This window comes from Merops nubicus, unplaced genomic scaffold, assembly GCF_000691845.1.
Source record: "Merops nubicus isolate BGI_N331 unplaced genomic scaffold, ASM69184v1 scaffold95, whole genome shotgun sequence".
Lineage (NCBI taxonomy): Eukaryota > Metazoa > Chordata > Aves > Coraciiformes > Meropidae > Merops > Merops nubicus.
In genome coordinates, this window is record NW_008609976.1 from 1 (window position 1) to 18500 (window position 18500).

Here is an 18500-nt window from a genome sequence, read left to right on the forward strand (position 1 = left end):
AAGCAGTTCTTAGGGAAAAAAAAAAAAGTCCAAAGTTTTCCTCCTCCATTGAAACTTGCCAAAGTTATGGAGGAATACCTAAGGTGGAAGGCGGGACTTTTCTGCTCAGAATCCATTCAAGCTGGCTTCGCTTTGCAGTACTGGTGGACAAACAGGCTATCTCTCACAGCCAAGTGTTTATTTTACCTGTTTTGTCGTTTGGTGTGGTATTTTTTTCTTTCTCACAGAATAACCTTACTTTAGTTTGTCAGCTTGGGCTTTTTGGTAAGGAAAGTAAAAGCGAGTGCAACGGTGCAAAGTACAGAAGAGCCCTTTAGCTTGCTTTAAACAGCCGGGCAAAAGTCAGCCCTCATATAACTTTGTTGGATTTACATCAGGGTGGAGTTTTGTTTCTTACGTTTGCCCCCAATAAAATTAGTTTCTCAGGCCGGTTCAGAGGGTGGATAATTGACTTGCCACATGGAAAAAGCCTTAGGGAAAGTGGGGGTGACGGGATTGATTCCTTGCTGGTGAGCAGAGAAGGGCGTTATGAGTTACTAAGCACACAAACATTTACGATACATGAAGCTTCTGATTTCAGCCTGGCTTTTGTACCGGCAGGTGAGGATGCAATGACAGGTGATACGGACAAATACCTTGGACCCCAGGATCTAAAAGAGTTGGGAGATGATTCTTTGCCTGCTGAAGGATACATGGGCTTTAGCCTGGGAGCCCGCTCCGCCAGGTATTGTATTTGCTGTTTCTTGTGTTTGCCTGTCACCACAGTTAAAAGTTTTTACAAACCAAGCTTGCTCCTTCACACAAAGCTGGAGTCTATTTTGAAACGAAGTAGAGGGGGTGTACTTCCATGTTATGATAATACTGAGCCTTTAAAGCATATGTTCATTGCAGTTTTATTTTTGTATTCTTAATTCATGTTGGCTTCCTATGGCAACGATACAGAAAACTAACTGTTCACTTTTTCTGGTATCTGCTTACTGCCTGAACATCTCCAAGGCACCTTTTTTTTTTTGCTAACAGTTTGCAAATGGTCTGCGAATTGACCTAGAACACCAGCAAAACCAGGTTTCTTTTCACTACTGCTGGTGAGATTTATACTCACATTACAGTGTTCCTTAGTGGACTATTTTAGCCAAGGAGTGTAAATGCCAGAAAAAATGAATGACAGTCATTTCGCTATTTTGGTGCTTCTGTTTCTTTAAAGGTGCTAGTGAGTAATCTGACTGACATAGCTAATATGAAAGAAAAATGCTCCCAGAAATAAAAAAAGCAGGTGTACCCTAAGTTTGTTGCAGGGTTTCATTTGACAGGAAATAGATTACGTGTTAGAGAAAACAGGCCAAAGTTTCTGTGAACCAACTAGTATGTTGTAAACTTAATATAAGATCTGACTAATGTTGATTTCAACTCAGGTGTTTCTAGATCAAGAGATTTTAGATTTCATTTTTCAAACCTTGCTAAAGCCTACAGTGTGCATTGCTCAAAACAATTAAAGCTGTATGGGCAGAGATTACTTCCACAGTTGTGGATTTGCAGTGTATTTACTGACAGTTGAATCGTACTGAAGCTAATAATTAAACCTCATAAGCTGGAGCCCTGAGGACTTTTTCCTATGCTGTAGTTTAAAAAATGAGTTCATTGTCTAACAGCAAATGGCAACTCCCATAAGGTAAAGCTTAGATGTCTACCCTTCAGTCTTGTTTGTTATGGTTGCATTAGAAATGCAAGCATGCAGAGCAAATTTGCTTTTTAGTAGCTAGTGCCCAGCCATGTTTTGCTTCACTTATAAATTTTAGGTAAGTTAATAAGGATTTACGTGATAATACAATTCACAAGGAATACCAAAAAGTGTTTAAATAGTCCATTAGCTAGAAAATCAGCAAAACCAGATCTGAATGGAGAATCTTGTGTCTTTGTCACTTAGTTAATTAACCAAGCTGCTTTTAAACAGAAGTTGGCGTGAGCAAGGTTGTCATACAGCAGTGTCAGATGTGGCCAGTCCTGAAGCACCGCAGGGGTGGTGGAGAAGGAGTGGGCTTCGTGCACAGAGCTGGGCACTGATTTACCAGATGCCTTTTGCTCATATTCTCTTGTGCAGGTGGGACAGCAGAATTTCGCAGTCAGGATCTGCTAGGTAGATCTGAGAGCTCAACCTCTTATCTTTCCTTTGAGAGAAATCTAAGATTCCCATGCTTCTGATTTTAGCAGTGCCATTACTATTTATTTGTTGCTGCGTAACTCATTTTTTACGTTGCACATGTTATGCTCAGAGGAGACAATACAGAGTTTTTCCTGTGAAGAATTTTATTTAGAAAAAAAAGTATTCTGTGGAACTATCTTACTGCTGATTCTGAGTGTAACATTAAGAAATAAACACATTAAATATATAAACCATCCAGCCATAACATCTTGCTTTTCCTGTCTGATTCTTTGCTTTCTATTTCTCCTGTTTCTTTTCCACTGTAAATTGCTTTAGTCCAAAAGTCAGGTAAGAAGGCACGGCATCGTGTTACATCTTTTTGCTGCTGCCATTGCTCATCTTCATTTTCTTCAGCATTGGAAAATTTATATGCTTTTATTTTGGGGCAGGAGGGTGGAGGGGAGTGGGCTCAGCTTTAGAGAATATCCCTCTGTTATAACAAATATAACATGATTTCTTTATGCCCTATATCATGTAAAAGACTGCTTAGCATTTGCCTACAGTGTGTAATTAAGCTCCCAGTTCTGGTTCCAGCACAAGGAAGAACGTGTGCTAAGGGACTAGAAAACTTCAATTAACAACTACAAAATGCATGAAATGAGTTGCAGAGTTTTGAGTCTGAAAAGTGTTGCTAGTTCAGTAGTGTAATATGTTGTTGGATGTTGCTTTTTCTTAATTCACCTTTTTTTACCACTTTATTTTTTGTCACGTAGCAAGCATGTCTAGGCATGCAGCATGTTTTTACCACATACCATAATGTATCTTCCAGGGTTAAGTGTAACACACTCCTACGTTGATTTAATTGCAACACATTCAGAGTGATCATAGTTATTTCTGAACAGTCTAACATGCACAAAAATAACCCCCAAATCATTGCAATCGGTATTTAATCCTCAATGAGCGACTTTCTTCTCTTTCTTCTTTCATTTCAAAATGATTTTAATTTTTTTTCTAACTAAAGGAATAACTAGGGTGTTCATAACAAAGTCAAAAGTGGTTCAGCCACAAAGAGAGCGGCAACACATCAAACTCGCTCTTAGTTAAACCTGCTTCAGCAGTCTGAGCCATATGGGCAGGCACTGTAACCTACCCACAGCTCCCCCAGGACCTGCCCTCATGGGTCTCCTTTCAGGATGAGAGCATGAAGACATTGTCAAAGTTCATCTAAATACTTGAATACACTTTTCTGGATTTGTTCTGAAGCCGTGGCACTACTGCCAAAGCTGTAAACATCTCTTGTGACGTCGCTTAAGTATATCGTAGGGAAGGGGATATTTAACTACAGCAAAGTATTTATTATTCCATTTTTTTCCTTTGTATTTATTTCACATATTATGTATATTTTGCCATTTTATGCTATCCCTGGAAGTTGCATGTATTAATTTTTGTTTATTATTATTTTTTGTTCATCTCATTGTCATCTGCCCTTTCTATGATAAATGGTAAATACAACAGCCTCCGCTCCTTCAGTTCGGATAGGTCCTACACACTGAACAGAAGTTCTTATGCCCGAGACAGCATGATGATTGAAGAACTGCTGGTACCAGCAAAGGATCAGGTATGTGCTCTGTCTCTGCCACCAGTTATTTGTGCTTCGTATTTATAGAGGATGACAGGCTCTATCCCTCAGCCATGCTTGCACAGACTATCACTACTCTCAACTATTGAAAAGGGAGAAGAAAGGAGCCGAGAGGAAAAAATCATGGGGGTTTACCACATGGTGGTTTTGACCCTGCAAGAGACAGGGTGATCAAGTCCCAAACCAAAAGGGCCTTTAAGGGGCCAGTTATCTTTCTGATTGTGGAGTTGTCTGTCAAAGTCAATGGGAGCACTGTAAGCTTAAGGTTACGTGTGTACTTAAGAGTGCTTTGATGAGCTGGGAGCAATGTATTTACACTAAGCAATCTTCCACTGTGCTGTGTAGCCCAGAAATTACATTCACCCATTCTGTCCCTATGGAGGGGACTCCAACTGCTGTCCTGCTTTTTCCACCCTTGGAAAGAATTTGGCCTTGTAAAGATTAAGCTATTATCCGGCAGCAAGTTTATGCATCTTCCAAACATTTGTGCAATGACTAATAACAACCAAAGCAGAGTCTTTTTACTTGATTATAGCGTGGGAAAGTCTTTCCAAAAGCTAATGCTGGAGATGCTGGAGCACTGCACGATTTGTTCCTGAGTTCCTCAGCATTTTGCTTGCTAGACTTGCTTCAGATTTTCAAATCTAATTGAATTCCTCAAGAGTTTCTTGATAGTCAGAAGCCAGAGATCTGCTAGGAAGCTAGACAAAAATTCACCTAGATATCTTTACTTGGGAATGAAAAGGACTTTGGAGTGAAACTGTAATTTATGTCCTGGCAGAGCATAATGTGGATTGTAGTGAAACAGAAGTTGTCTTTTGCATTTTTTACAGAGGTACCTCTCAGCAGCGGCAAGTGTTCCTGCACAGGGGGTTATTGGTCTTAGAAGATGCTTTCATGTGGGAAAGGGTTCACTCATGCATTTTAAACCTTGGTTGAATTAATCTGTAAATTCTAGTGTAGCATAAATTATCCAGATTTACTACAGCTTTTGCATGCAGTTTTGGTAGCATTATGACAATGACAGAAATTGGATTCTGTCATTAGCAACTGAACGTTTATTATTAGCTTGTTACTTTCCAGTGAAGGCTGTAAACATCCAATAATCCTGATGTGCAACAGCCATCGAATGAGAGTTTCTGAACATTGCATAGCAGTAATTTTGTTACTTTTTTTTGTTTGTTTTGAAGTCAGAAAATAAAATCTGAAACTACTGCCACTGGGAACAAGGAATGGTATTTCAGGACCAAAAACGTAAAGTTACTCTGACACTCCCTACTCCTTAGCCTTTGTTAAGTCTTCCTGATATGATGGAAATCTTAGAGGAGAGGAAGACTCTTCATTCTGAAAATATATTACATTGGTTTATGATTCTGACCATTTTTGTGATAACCATCAAAGTAGGTGGCATTGATTTAGCAGCTAGGGTGCATTTGATCACATAACGAGACTTAAAACCAGCACTATGATGAATAACTCCTGAAGGACATTGTTCAAAATGTGCATCATTAACCTGTTTTGTCTTGCAAAATTCCACTAGAAAAATCAGAATTACTTATCTGTACGTGGAGATGTTGCAGTGACACCACCTCCTGTACAGGACATCTACTTTAGGGTAAACTTCATATTCCCTATGAGGGGTCATGGACCTCTGCTTTCTTGCAGTGCTGGTTCTTGAGTTGAAAAGGCAACAGATAGGAAAACATTCTAGTGCTGGTGCTGAGCAGTAGTGTAGGCTGTTTTCATTGCATTTTTAGTCTTCATGTTTTTGTGATTCCAGTTTCTGTCCAGCAACAATTGTGCAATTATTGCGGTTAACGCGTGTCCAGATCTGTCAAGTAAAATGAAGCCAGGCTGGAGGACTGGATGACAGTCTAGTTGTAAATGTTATTCTAATCTTAATCCTCTAGACAAGCTTCAAGTTCCCCAGGTCCAGGAGGGGGTTCAGGAATAGCGAAGGTGGTAGTGGAAAAAAAAAAGTCAGTCTTGTCTTGAGAGGTTATAAAAACCTTGATCCCCTGAAAAACTAATGCCAGTAAAGTAACAGACTGCCTTCATGAAAAAGGGAGCCCAGCTAAAATTTCCTGGTACAGCTTCTACAAACCTTGAAGTCATGACAAAGACAGTATTCATCCTGTGTAATTCCTGTGTTCTTCAGCCCAGCCCTATGGTGGTAAGCTTTACAGCTCTTTCGCTGAAGCAGGAGGAATGGATTTGGGAGATGGAGAATACCCCTGCCTCTCTTCTTCCCTTTCCACCCTGTACATTTCTGAGCTTCTAGATAATCTCTGCTCTGGTGGTAGGAAAACCACGCTGTTTTCTACCAATGGAATTCACAGGAACAAAGATCATTGTCAGTCAAAACTGATACCCTAAAAGTCCATCTGGAAACTGATAGGGGTTAAGGCTGTTTTGGAGTATCACACTACTTTGGAGGAGTGAGCCATCACCTGCCTGCATATTCCATTTCTCTTTTATAAAGCTCAGGCCTGTCTGGGGTTCATGGCAACAGCAAAGTCTCAGAGTAAAGGGAATTAATTTTATCACGAATCTAAGGGCACAAAAGAGTAAGAGGTGTTTGCCAACCTCTTGATCACGTTAAAACAGAAAATCCCATGAGCACCTCTCCGCCAGATAGCTGGGAGGCTTGAGTGTTTATAGAGAGTCTAACAAGGAAGACTTGGAAATAGTTTTTACTGAACATAACTGCCAGCATGACACGTTGGGTATTAGAATTGAGTTTCTAATAATTCCTTGAGAAGGAGCAATATTCTCTATTGTTTGCATTCAGTGGTTTATTGCTGACCTGTTCAACAGAGAAGTCCGAATCCAGAGCATACTGTGATTTATAACCTGGCTGAAGCAAAGTTACAATTTCTGTGTCCTGGTGCGTTACCATGGACGCAACAACTTAGACAAAATCTGAACGACTTTCTCCATGGAATAATTTACTTCAGCCTCTGAATTTAATCAGCCAAAGGCAAGATGAACCAGGCTGTCCATTACATAGCAGCTTGCTGAATCTCTTCTGTCTGGATAAATTCATCTGGGAGGAAGCATAAATTCTTCCGCTGAACTTTGACATTACAAAGCCTGGATATTCAGTTAAAAAACCCGCAGGATCCTTGCCAGCAGAACCATTAGTATTTTTATGTATGGATTTGCATCTAGTGATGCCACACCCTTTAGCAATCCATATTTAATCTCTTTTGGTCCAGGGAGGGTACACTGGGACCTGTCCAAACATAGGATAAATCCTGTGACTTGATGTCACTGATGATGTCCCATCTTCTGGACTGCTTATACTGCAACATAGATAGAAAGATTTTTTTTTTCTTTTTTTGGCTGCCTGGAAAATCCAGCACCTCAACAGACTCACAAAATGAGATCAACAGATGTGCGTTGCATGTAAGATGCATGTGTCCAGCTATTAGCTTTTCCTACTCCGTCTCTCTGCCAAAATTATTAGCTGCAGGCTTTGTGCTTTTGCTGTATGTCCAAAAGATCTGCTGGAGTGCACTTTGTCAGAAAGGAATGAACCAAAAAATATAGTCACCTGATATTCCATACCTCAGGACAAAGGAATAGACCCAGGAACCCGATGTATGTGTGTAGGCAAACCTACAGCAACTCGGTGAGTGTGAGAATTTAGCACAGATTAATTGACTGGTGGTATTGGAAATTATGTGGCCCTGTGTTTAATTTTCTTCATCACACTGCTGAAGGAACTTTAGCCTTTTTTATCTGTTACTGCAAACATGAGCTCATGTTTATTTGTTAATATATGTGTCCTGGTGTATGCCTGGGCCTCAGTGCAGTGATACCGTTATGGCTTAGCAGAGATTTGAATGACAAACACTAAATTCCATGGTCCTTTTTACACATCTCTTTGTTTTGTTCTGGTTTTGATGATGTAAACCACCGAGCAAAGGAGTACATTTATTTTTGTTTATCTAAATTTTTACAGCCTCTGAGACCAACTGTCTTGGGACCAGTATTTGGTATCAAAAGTAATAACATACTCAGCATGAGCTCTTACAAAGTTAGATTATTTGGAATAGCAGAAATCCACAGTGCTGGCTTCCCTGCATAAATGTCAGGCTCTTCAGAAAATGCAGGAGAATCCCTTGTGTTCCATTGGAAAGAGTTAGAAAACAGCCTTCATTAAACTAAATTATGATAGGTTTTTCAAAATCGTGTTAATTAAATCCACTGCTGTTGCTTAACTGCCATTGTTTTAATGACATTAATTTTATCTTTTAAGTCTGATGGTGTATTGTGGTGTTTAATATATGCAAGTTTGCCTGTTATTGTTGTTGTCTGTGCTTGAACCAACAGGTTTCAAGTACATTACTTCCATCAAAAAGTTTAATGAACGATTCTAATCAAAGAGTTAAGGTTGCAACTGAAGGAGCCATGTAGCCATGTGCCAAAGTACTGGACAGATGACAGAGCAAAGTTGTACCCTGCAGATATTTCTATCAGTTGGCAGTAAATTGTAATCTTGATGTTTTTTGTGAGGAGACCTGTGATGCTCATTCAAAATAAAAGAAATGTCTAAGGAGAAAATTTTTTTTGAAACCCCAGAATGATGGGAGGGTTGCAGGTTTTGGCCAACAACAGAGCACTATCTGCGTGCCTATCTCATGGAAACTTCTCAACACAAGTATTTTTGTGTATTTGCAACTGACTTTGCCAGATTTATTTGCACCACTCTGACATACCAGTACATTAAAAAAAACCAAACCAACATGGAAATAATAAAACTTCCCTGTGTAGAAGCGTGTGACTTGAACCCACAGAAATTGATTTGGAAACAGCCCATGAGGTTTTAGTCTTAACTGACTTCTGCTCTCTCTAGATGTATTTGCCTGTAAGCAGAAAACAACCTACTTTACAGGAAACACTGACATCTTCAACATGATCTTGGGTGAAGATAGCCTGTATCTATTGCATGAGGGCTTCTTGACTTACTGATGGAACTTCTAATGGTGCTTCTTACATTTTTAGAAGCTTTCATACCACCCTGGAAATAGGGGCATAAGATATTAGAAGATTTCATTTGTTTAATTCCTAGGAAAAAAAGAAACAAAGAGAAAAGAATGGTTTCCTAGAATGGCTTTGCTACACAGATAAGAGGATTTATAGAGTGAGATCTTGTTGCCTGGCACAGGACACATGCGCATGTCCCTGGGCAGTAAGGAGAAACAAATTACTCCTCAATGTCTGTCAGATGGGACAGTTAATTATAGCACCAGTGTGCCCGTGCTTCACAGGGTTAAAGCTATTTTTATAGAGATGAGCAGGGACAGTGACACTCCAGAAAACAGCCTTCATGTTGGTTGTATGTGTCTAAAGGCAAACTAAACCCTCCAAGCATTCACAGCTTCACTTAAACTCTCAGTCAAGTTATTCACAGGTTCTGCTTGAATAAGGATCTACCCAATGATGGTTTCTGTGGGGGAATATTATGCTGCCTGTCTAAATGGTGTATGATTCAGTACAAATGCTAATATTTTCTTCAGTCTTTCTAACCTTGCACAAATAAAGATTAGAGAGACATGGTTGTAACAGAAAGGAGTGGGAAAAGTGGGCAAAAAATGTGTGAAGATACATAAGATTAATTTATCTGTGGATTCCATGTTCCTGTTATTGGATTTGCAGTAATTTAACACCTGGGATATCAGCACTGTTATGTGGAAAGGGGGCAGATCTAAATTTAATACGTCTCAACTTCAAGCTTGTTAATATAAGTGTTTTTCATGTTAATTTGAAATTTCAATTTCTCTTTTTTTCCATTATGTTTTTAAGCACCTGACGTTTCAAAGGGAGTTTGATTCTGATTCTCTCAGACACTATAGCTGGGCTGCAGACACCTTGGACAATGTTAACCTTGTTTCAAGTCCCATCCATTCTGGGTAGGTCAATTAACAGATTTCCTTTATCTTTAAATGTGGAAGTGTATTGTTAGCTGAAGAATACAGCCTGCTGTAAAGCCTGATAACGTGCCTATTCCTGCTCCAGTTGAAGCCAGTGGCAACATTCACACTGACTTCAAGGAGGATGCTTAATAACAAGAGTCAGACTAAATTCTTGCATATCAAACCAAGAACTTGCTTCTGCACTGAATTTTCTGAATGCCAAAACATTGTAATCCAAACAGGCTTTACTTTAATAGTTCTGTTTTGCTTTTTCTGTTGCTTCTGCTTTGCTTTAAGTGTCATAGGTCATTTCTTGAATTGTATTACATTATTTGGAATATGGAATCAGAGACACAATATTATGCTTTGGTTCTTTCAAAAAATGAAGGGCTTTAATTTAACCTGTTATTTTATTTATACCTACAAACTCCTTCCTATTGTCCAGTGTTTATAGTTTGATTTTAGTGGTAAAATTAATTAACTTATGAGTCATCACTGTAGTTGTGGTGCTTCTTGACAATAGACTCGATTCAAATGCAAAAGTAGCAATGTTTGAACACCTATTGTAAATATTTACAAATAGATGTGTAACTGAAAGCAATCATTGCATATGAGATTGACTAGTATAAATATTTGTTTAATTTGCATGATCAGGGCATAAAATTTCATATCCTTTTTAATTTACTTCCCCATTCTGTGACTAATTACATTCTTAGAATGAAAATGAGTACAGCACATACCAAAAGTTTTCAGTTCCAAAACAGCAGCAAGTCCCACAAATCTAAAGCTACAGTCCACACTATACGTAAGCACCCGCTCTTGCTGAATGGATCTATCTTATGGTGGTTTTTTGGGTCCTGAGCTGATAAAACACTGCATATGGTCGGTGCTAAAGTGGAAGTGTCAAGAATTGCAGTATGAAAAGCTAAAGTCTGTTGGTTATCATGCCAGTTTGCATTACAGCAAGATAAAATGTAGTCAGGTCATTCCTGAAATACGTTTCATTTCTTCATAATCACTAAAAGTAAGAGGTTCTATAGCTCTCCAGATTCAGTTCACTGTCCTTTACAATACTTCTTCCTCTGATATTCAACTTGATATGTCTTTATTGCAGATTAAACTTAATTCTTATCATATCAATAGTAATCATGGAGAACACCCTCTTAGATGATGGCTTATTTCTAAGCCAGGATTTCTACATCTTCTGTGTGACACATGACATAATTAATCTTAAGCAATACCACAATGAGAATTATCATTTTGGTAACCACAGTTTCCTTTTACAGATGTTTGTAATCTGCTAGAATTTCTTGGTTCTTTCTGGAATTCTGCAATCTGGTTATTTTTCCTATGTTTTGTGCTTATGTGTTTGACTCCTTCGCTTTGTTTGCGTTTGGGTTTTTGGTATTTCAGTTTGGTGGTTCCAGACTCTTTTTCCCTTATAGCAAGATAGCTTCTGATTCTGATCCTATTTTCCAAAGACTTTTTAGATCATCTTTCTGTCTAGTGTTGAACTCACGAATGAAGACATTAGCTTAGTACCTGGCCCAGGACATCACAGTGAAATCTCCTCTGGAAGTTTCCTTTCAGTTTAACAGTAAAGCACTGATGGTATCTCTTTTGAGGTAACTTCTCAGGTGATTGTGCACTTATCTTATCTCTACTGTAGATACTGTTTGATTGCTTGCTGAATTACCAAGACAGGACTTCCACAAATCCACTGGGTAAATTACCCTGTCAAAGAAGAAAGTTAAATTCATTTGACGTAATTACTTTTGGGACTTACAGTTTGGATCGTTTTTGTTTTAAGGACTGGTGGTAGGTAAAGTTGTAATCTCTTGATTATTCTTTAGGTCCTTATAGGTTGATGGATAAATTATTCCTAAATACTTCTGGTAATTGACATTGGACTAGTCTAAACTTTTCTGGCTCCTTATCATCCTGCTACAAAGTAGGTCTGAAGTTTGCATCCTGCCAGTCCTCTTGGACGATATTCGTCTTCCCTTTGTTCTTCAGCATGCTCACTAGTGATTCCAAGCCTCCAACACCTACATTCTGTAGACTTCTGCATCGACTACTTCAGGTTTTCTCCCTGTGTATGTCAGTCCTCCCTGCCACAGTGGCCTGTGCTGCTGCCCAAGGGCTGCAGAGCTGCAGCAGTGGGGCAAACTGTGGGGCTGCAGGAGAGGGAGGGGATCTGAGCAACAAATTATTCTCCAAATAGGTATAGCTTTTCTGACCTGTCACATTTCTGATTTGACAGATAAAGTCCATCAGAAGTAATGCTCTGATGACTCAGTTCCTTTGTTAGAAAGAAACCCCTTCCTTCACTGTTTATTTTCTGTTCAATTATAACATGATACCGTTTGGGTTTCCCCTTTATCTTCATCTAGGGGCAATCAGCAGATGATCCCTTCACATCTTCCAGTCCCTCAGCACATCAGATAGGAAAAGGATCACGACTTTTCACTTCTCTTGGTCAGCCTGTTCCTGAAAAGCAGCTCCTTTGCTGCTTGCTCGTGGTGCTTCATCCCCGGCTTTGTGCCCGGTTCTTTCTGTGGCCATAGGCAGAGACACGCTGGCTGGGGTGGCTGCTGTCAGCAGCCCTGGCGGCCGGGTCACCCTGCGGCCAGGGCCTGACCCCACCACTCTGCATTCCTCAGCTCCCCCAGGCTCCACGACGGGCCGTGCCGGGAGAGCTCCTCCCAATGAAGTCTGCTCCCTCTGGTCGTGCTTTTCCTCATTTATCCACTGTTACAAGAGAGCGTCAAAGTCTGATCCCTTTCCTTAGCTGAGGCAGAAGGGGAATTTTGGGAGCAGGATGTGAAGATCCAGTGACGTATGAGTAAACAGGGAAGAGAGAAGGAATTGTTGGCAGTAACTTCGACTCTTCTGCTTTCTCCTTCTTTTAAGCCAAGATAATGTTTTATGTTTTTCTTTTTGAGTTCAGATAAGTTGTTGTTTTGCCAGCATATATTTTGAACAGCGTCCATGGTAAACAGGACATTGAAATGTGTCATGAATCTTGAGGCCTCTGGAAGGGTAGAGACCCTTCATTAAAATGACCTTTGGTTTTCAGATGTGAGCTTACTCGTGCAACTTCCTCAAACTAAAATGTGGGTGTGCTCTCTACATGTTGCCTTTTTTAACTCCTTGGTTTTCTGAGCTGAAAGAAAGAAATTTGTGTGTCACACTGCCTTTCGTATGGAGAAACTCAGAAATACTGGGTCCAGTCTTCAATGTGGAATGCATCCGATTAATTATAGTTTACTCCAACCTCGGGTACACACAGAGCAACTCATTTCTGAAAGCAGTGCAATGAATGGCATGGACTGATACTCCTTTCAAGTGTCCTGCCATCCATATCTTTTTATACATTATACTCTGGAAAATAAACTGTTATATAAAATGCAAGACCTGGTTTTCCATGGCACAGTGGAGTATGTTTGGGGAATTAAATATGAAGTTGTGTTACAATAAATTCTCTGTTGACCTAAGTAAATTGCAAATGCTTTTCTCTTCTCCATGCGTTTCTGCATTTTTCTGAGAAATTAAGGTGCTGACTAATGAAACGAACATTTAAGATTTTTTTCCATGCATAGCATATTTTATGACATAGAACATGATATGTAAAGCAAAAGCCAAAGAATTTCTAAAGTGGACCTTCAAATGCATTGCTTTTGTTATTTTTCTGATTGTTACTTTTCCTTCGTGCTTATTATTGATATTTTCTGTTGCTTGCCTCTAATTATCTTATATTAATTTTTCCCATTTGCTTTCTAAATTATTTTGCAGCTATTCCTCTCCACTCCCCCAGTATGATTCAAGGTGATAACTCTGTGCTTTCTGTGAATCCTCATTTTATTTACTTTTTTTTAACTCTTTTCCCACAGAGTGTGTGTAGACATTTGTAGTGCATCCTCCCACATCCTCATCCCTTCCATGTATTCAAGTAGAAATGCTCATTAGCTTTTAGCGTTGTGTTTTAGAGATCATACTGTAGTTTCCATTATTAGTGCAGCGTTAATTTAGGTAAGCATAAGCTACTAATCTTTTTGATAGAAAGTGCATGAAATACTGTTTGGAATTACTGTTATTGTTTTAAATGGCAAATTACTTATTTGAAAACTAAACAAGGAAATAATTAATATGCTGTTGGCAATGATTACCTTTATATGGGAGCAATATGCATAAAGGCTGATCTGCTTAAGGTTTTGTCTTCACTGAAGACTGCAGCATGGTGTAGACTTCTGCAATGGGCTGGTTCCTGTGGTGAGGCATAGACTCATGTCAAGGGTTAATCTGCCCTTGCTGCAAGCACTGTGCTAAGCCCCAGGTTGCTAAGGCTGAACTGACCTTGAAATCTACTGCCCGAAAGTACCTGAGAACTTGGGACCTCATTTTTATAGGTACTTAGTTTTAACTTCCATTGATTTTTTTTTTTTATTTTTTTTTTTTAATGAGTAGTTTAAGTCAGTTGATTTGGGTGCCTAGAGATTTTTGACAATCCACTCTTGCATACCCGTGTCATTTAAATAGTTTGGATACACGGACAACATCCTATTTGAATTCAAGATTTGACATTTTTGCAGTACATGATAAACTCCTTTTTTATTAATTCTGAGCTGACTGAACATGGCAGCAATCGTGTACATGATAGGCAGCTCTCCAAAGCCTTGCTTGTACCAAGCCCAGCCTTGCCAAGCTCCCTGGGAGGCTCCTCGACTGCTCCGTGGCGCATGAACCAGATGGGTCTCGCTGGAGCTCCTGCAGCACCAACCCTGAAGGGATGCTCCAGCCAACCACCCTTCTGCCTTTCGTGCTACCATGTCGTCTGAAGTGGCCTCCTCTGCAGACAAAAACCAAGCACACTTTTAAAAGGCCACCAAAACACCAATGGTAACAGATTCCTTTCAGTATTGCTCCTTCAATGACCGAGGGCTGTGGGTCCCTACTTAGTGTTTCATTCTGCTTCATAATAATTTTTAATGGATTGTCTTGAACTCTTTTCACAGCTAGTCATGAGCTAGCTCCTTGCCAGCTCTGAAGACCAACTACTGACCTGCCCTTCCACTTGCTCAGTGGTACTTGCCTCCCACCATCAGCCTTCACCACGCACTGTATAAAGCAGTTGCAGGCAGGGAAACCAACATAAAGATGCTGAGAGGCTCAAAGTGCTCAGTGAGCAGAGCAGAGGGAACCAAAAGCCCACACTATCTGAGAGCTGGTGTCTCTGCTTGGTGCAGCCTTCTGTTAGCAAACAGCGAAGTGTTCCAGTCAACAGAGTTTATAGACATCTAAGATCCCATGATGTATAAACATTAAGATGAACATAACTTACAATATAAAGATTGAGCATATTATTTTTTACATATATCTAATATTTGTAGAAAACTCTTGATTAGCCGTTCAGCAAAGACCTTGTCCCACTGAAACAATTCCTCTTATGAGAAACTGGGATACCCCAGCATCAACATTTGTATTTGTTCTTTAGTGTACAGTGTGCTTATCTAGGAGACAAATGCAGATACTATCTATTTGTCTGAAAATTACTATGAAATATTGTGAATTTTGTTCCATGCTTCAGTACTGTAAAGTGCCTAGAGCACAAGAAATTACAAACTGTGGTTAGGGTCATCTCAGAGGGCTGTTTCATCTCCCCATCTTTACTCATTTAATTTTCTTTGAAGAAAGGCAATTTAGCAGTTTCTTTATCTGGGATTCAGCTGGGCAACCTTCCTGTTCTGCTTGATACATTTACAGCTTGTGTCCCTTCCCGCCTGTCTCCTGCAGACCACTAAATACCAAGATTTGATTACACTCCTGCTTCTGTGCAGATTTTTCCCACCCACGTTGGCCAGATTTCCAAATGCAGCTTATTTGCAGGCCTGGCCAGTGCACATCAGCTGTTACTTTTGATATCCTGCTGGTCTCAAAAGCATATGTAGCAGTCTTACACAAATTCCCATTCATACTTCAGAGGACTTGGGGGCTTTTTAAATGAATTTTCATGACCCCCCCCTTGGATTATTGGCTCTTACCCTTAGTTCAGTTTACAGGAGGGAACCAGGAAACTGAGTGGATTCACCTGTGAATCATGTGAAAGTTGGGTTATTAAGATCTGGAAGTTTTGGCAACAGCCTTGAAAATACCGAAACCATGCAGCAGATGTGCCAGCTGTGTCAGCATCTGCACATCCTATAGAAGGAGAACAAAAAAAAAAGTACTGGCATCAAGACTGAGTTGGTAACTCCTGTCTGTCTTGATACTTGCCTGTTATTACATCTTCTACCTGAAGCTCTTCTCTTTCAGCAGCTTATGGTATAGAGGAAAAGGAGAGGTAGGTCTTTTCAAGCACCAGAAGATCACCCACCTGCCCCCAGCTGTTAAACCCTGCAGGAATCTGTATGTTTTGATCCCTATAAACTGGAAGGATTTTTGCTGCAGGGATTTGAAAGAAGGTGAAGTCTGGTTTTGGTTCTGGGAGGAGGCTTCACTTTCAGTGTTCTCTTGAAGATAGTAACACTTCACACATGCAGTTTCTCAGTCTATCATAAATGAAATAAACCACAGCTATTCTCGATTATTTTTGTTGATATTCATTATTTCCTTGCTAATAAAAAGAATTCTATTTTAAAATCTACCATTCGCCACTTAAAAATATAATTGCTTACCTTTCTATTATTAAATGGAAAATTATGCATTGGAATGATACTGGCAAATGTGGTTTTTCTTTAATGTTGCTTTTTGCTAATGGACGTCCTCTTCCCAGAGGAGCGATGGCATGACTCCCTGCGGAGTGCCAGCAGCCTAAAGAATGTTTTGTACTTGATAGTCTCACTTATTCCCCATCAGTGGAAACCCTTAGTAGCCTGGACTGATTGTCACCCAAGGTGCCAGCACTCTGCCAGTCATCAGGAGTGTTTGGAAAGGACACTGTGAGGAGGTTTTGAAGACTGAGATCCCCAAAATAATAAGCATTTTTGAGTCTTCTACATTGTCTGGTTCCTTTCTGCATGTGAGGCTAATTACTTTTATTTATGGACAGGAGAACTAACAGTAACAGAGGGATGTTTTAAAATTCTAATAAACCGCTACTAATACACTACTTGTGTACTCTTTTAATCCAAATTAGTCAGCAGCACCTGTTTGTTTCACCATGATGTTGGTAGACCTTTAGCAATTCCTGCTTTTGATAACCAATATTTAACTTGTAAGTATAAGTTTTAAAAGAATCTTCATGTTCTTTTTAGTTTAGCTGGGATCGGGAGGACTTTTCTAATAACGCTTTAAAGACCGTGGCAGTTGAGTTTTTTGCTGATCGTCTGCTTGCTTTGCAACCATTTTCACTGATGTTTTTCCTTTTCCCCACAGTTTCCTGGTTAGTTTTATGGTTGATGCACGCGGGGGTTCGATGAGGGGCAGTCGTCATCATGGGATGAGAATCATTATCCCACCACGCAAGTGTACGGCACCAACCCGCATCACCTGCCGCTTGGTAAAGAGGCACAAGCTGGCCAGCCCACCACCGATGGTCGAAGGAGAAGGATTAGCAAGTAGACTTGTAGAAATGGGGCCAGCAGGGGCACAATTTTTAGGGTGAGTTTTTTTTTCTATGAATTTATTCTTTAGACTCATGTTGCACCTTTCATTTCCTTTACCCTGTGGAGCCGAGTAGTTAAACACTAACTCTACCTCATCTGAGTATGTAAGATAGGCTACTTAATCTGAAGTATTAAAAAATGCCAACCTGCCATTCCTTCCAGAAACTACCCTTGTATTTTAAGGGAAGCTTTGCCTCTGTGCTGACTGTAGGGTGGAGCCAAAGGTAAGGAAAGCCATGAAACACCAGGTCCCACCCCCGTCTACTCATGCAACTTGCCTTTGAAGTCAGAAGTCGTCACACGCCTATAACCCAGGACAGGTTTTGACCCTCTCGCTTCTAGAGTATTGGAGAAACATCACTGTCACAAAAAAAGTGTCCTAAAGTTACCCACAAGGACCCAAGTATTGAGGTCTGCTCCTTATGGCACAGCTTGTGCCCAGCTACTGCTGGAGTTGCTGGGAGCTGCCTGGTCTGGTCCCGTGGAGCAGAGCCACAAAGAACCATGGCAGAGCACTTACTGTAGAGCATCAAATAGCACAAATACTAGGAACTGACTTTTTTAAAACGTAAAATAGAGGAAACAATCCACTATGATGTGGCTTTTATTTTTTTTGTCCTAATTATAAATTTTGTTCATTACCATGAGTGGCACCCTGGTGTAAACTGCTGGTTCTGTCGGGAATGACAGCTTGTTCCTAATTTCCCCTTCTCGTTTCTCTTCCTGCTGCATGGATGTTATTCAGTAAACTGCATCTTCCAAACACTCCTCCCCCTCTAAATGAGGGTGAGAGCATGGTTAGCCGAATCCTGCAGCTTGGTCCACAAGGAACAAAATTTATTGGGTAGGATACGTACGGAAAAGATACAGAATGTCTACAGTTTTTCTTTTGTTTCCAATTTTTTGTTATTCCCATTTTATTTTAAGTTTTCTAAAGCTTTCAGTTGATTTATGTCACTGAAAGAAAATCATAGTGGCTTGATTTAATACAGCTCTGCTACTACCTTGTGCTTATAGGCATGTAAAATTCACTGCCAGCATTCTGCTTTCATAACTTCTGTGCTTTTGTAATTTTTTAAATTTCAAGTGTTTCAACTGCATCAAATACATTTTAATACACAGTGACAGTCCTTTAAGTTCAACCCTGTGGTAGAGAAGGTATTTACAGGCCTTAAGTGAGTCTGATTTGGGAAGAG

At 39.9% G+C, this 18500-nt stretch overlaps 1 protein-coding gene across 1 annotated transcript in view; it reads left to right on the forward strand.

The window, feature by feature from the left end:
- Nucleotides 1-600: 600 nt before the first annotated feature.
- ANK3 (ankyrin 3, node of Ranvier (ankyrin G)) overlaps nucleotides 601-18500 on the forward strand; it is a gene marked incomplete at its 5' end in the record, with an annotated part of 68315 nt that continues 50415 nt past the window's right edge. The window contains 5 exons of the mRNA XM_008940720.1: nucleotides 601-724; nucleotides 2477-2488; nucleotides 3671-3758; nucleotides 9591-9697; nucleotides 17075-17299. Of these exons, the coding sequence (XP_008938968.1) occupies nucleotides 601-724; nucleotides 2477-2488; nucleotides 3671-3758; nucleotides 9591-9697; nucleotides 17075-17299 (556 nt within the window). The remainder of the gene's footprint in view (nucleotides 725-2476; nucleotides 2489-3670; nucleotides 3759-9590; nucleotides 9698-17074; nucleotides 17300-18500) is intronic.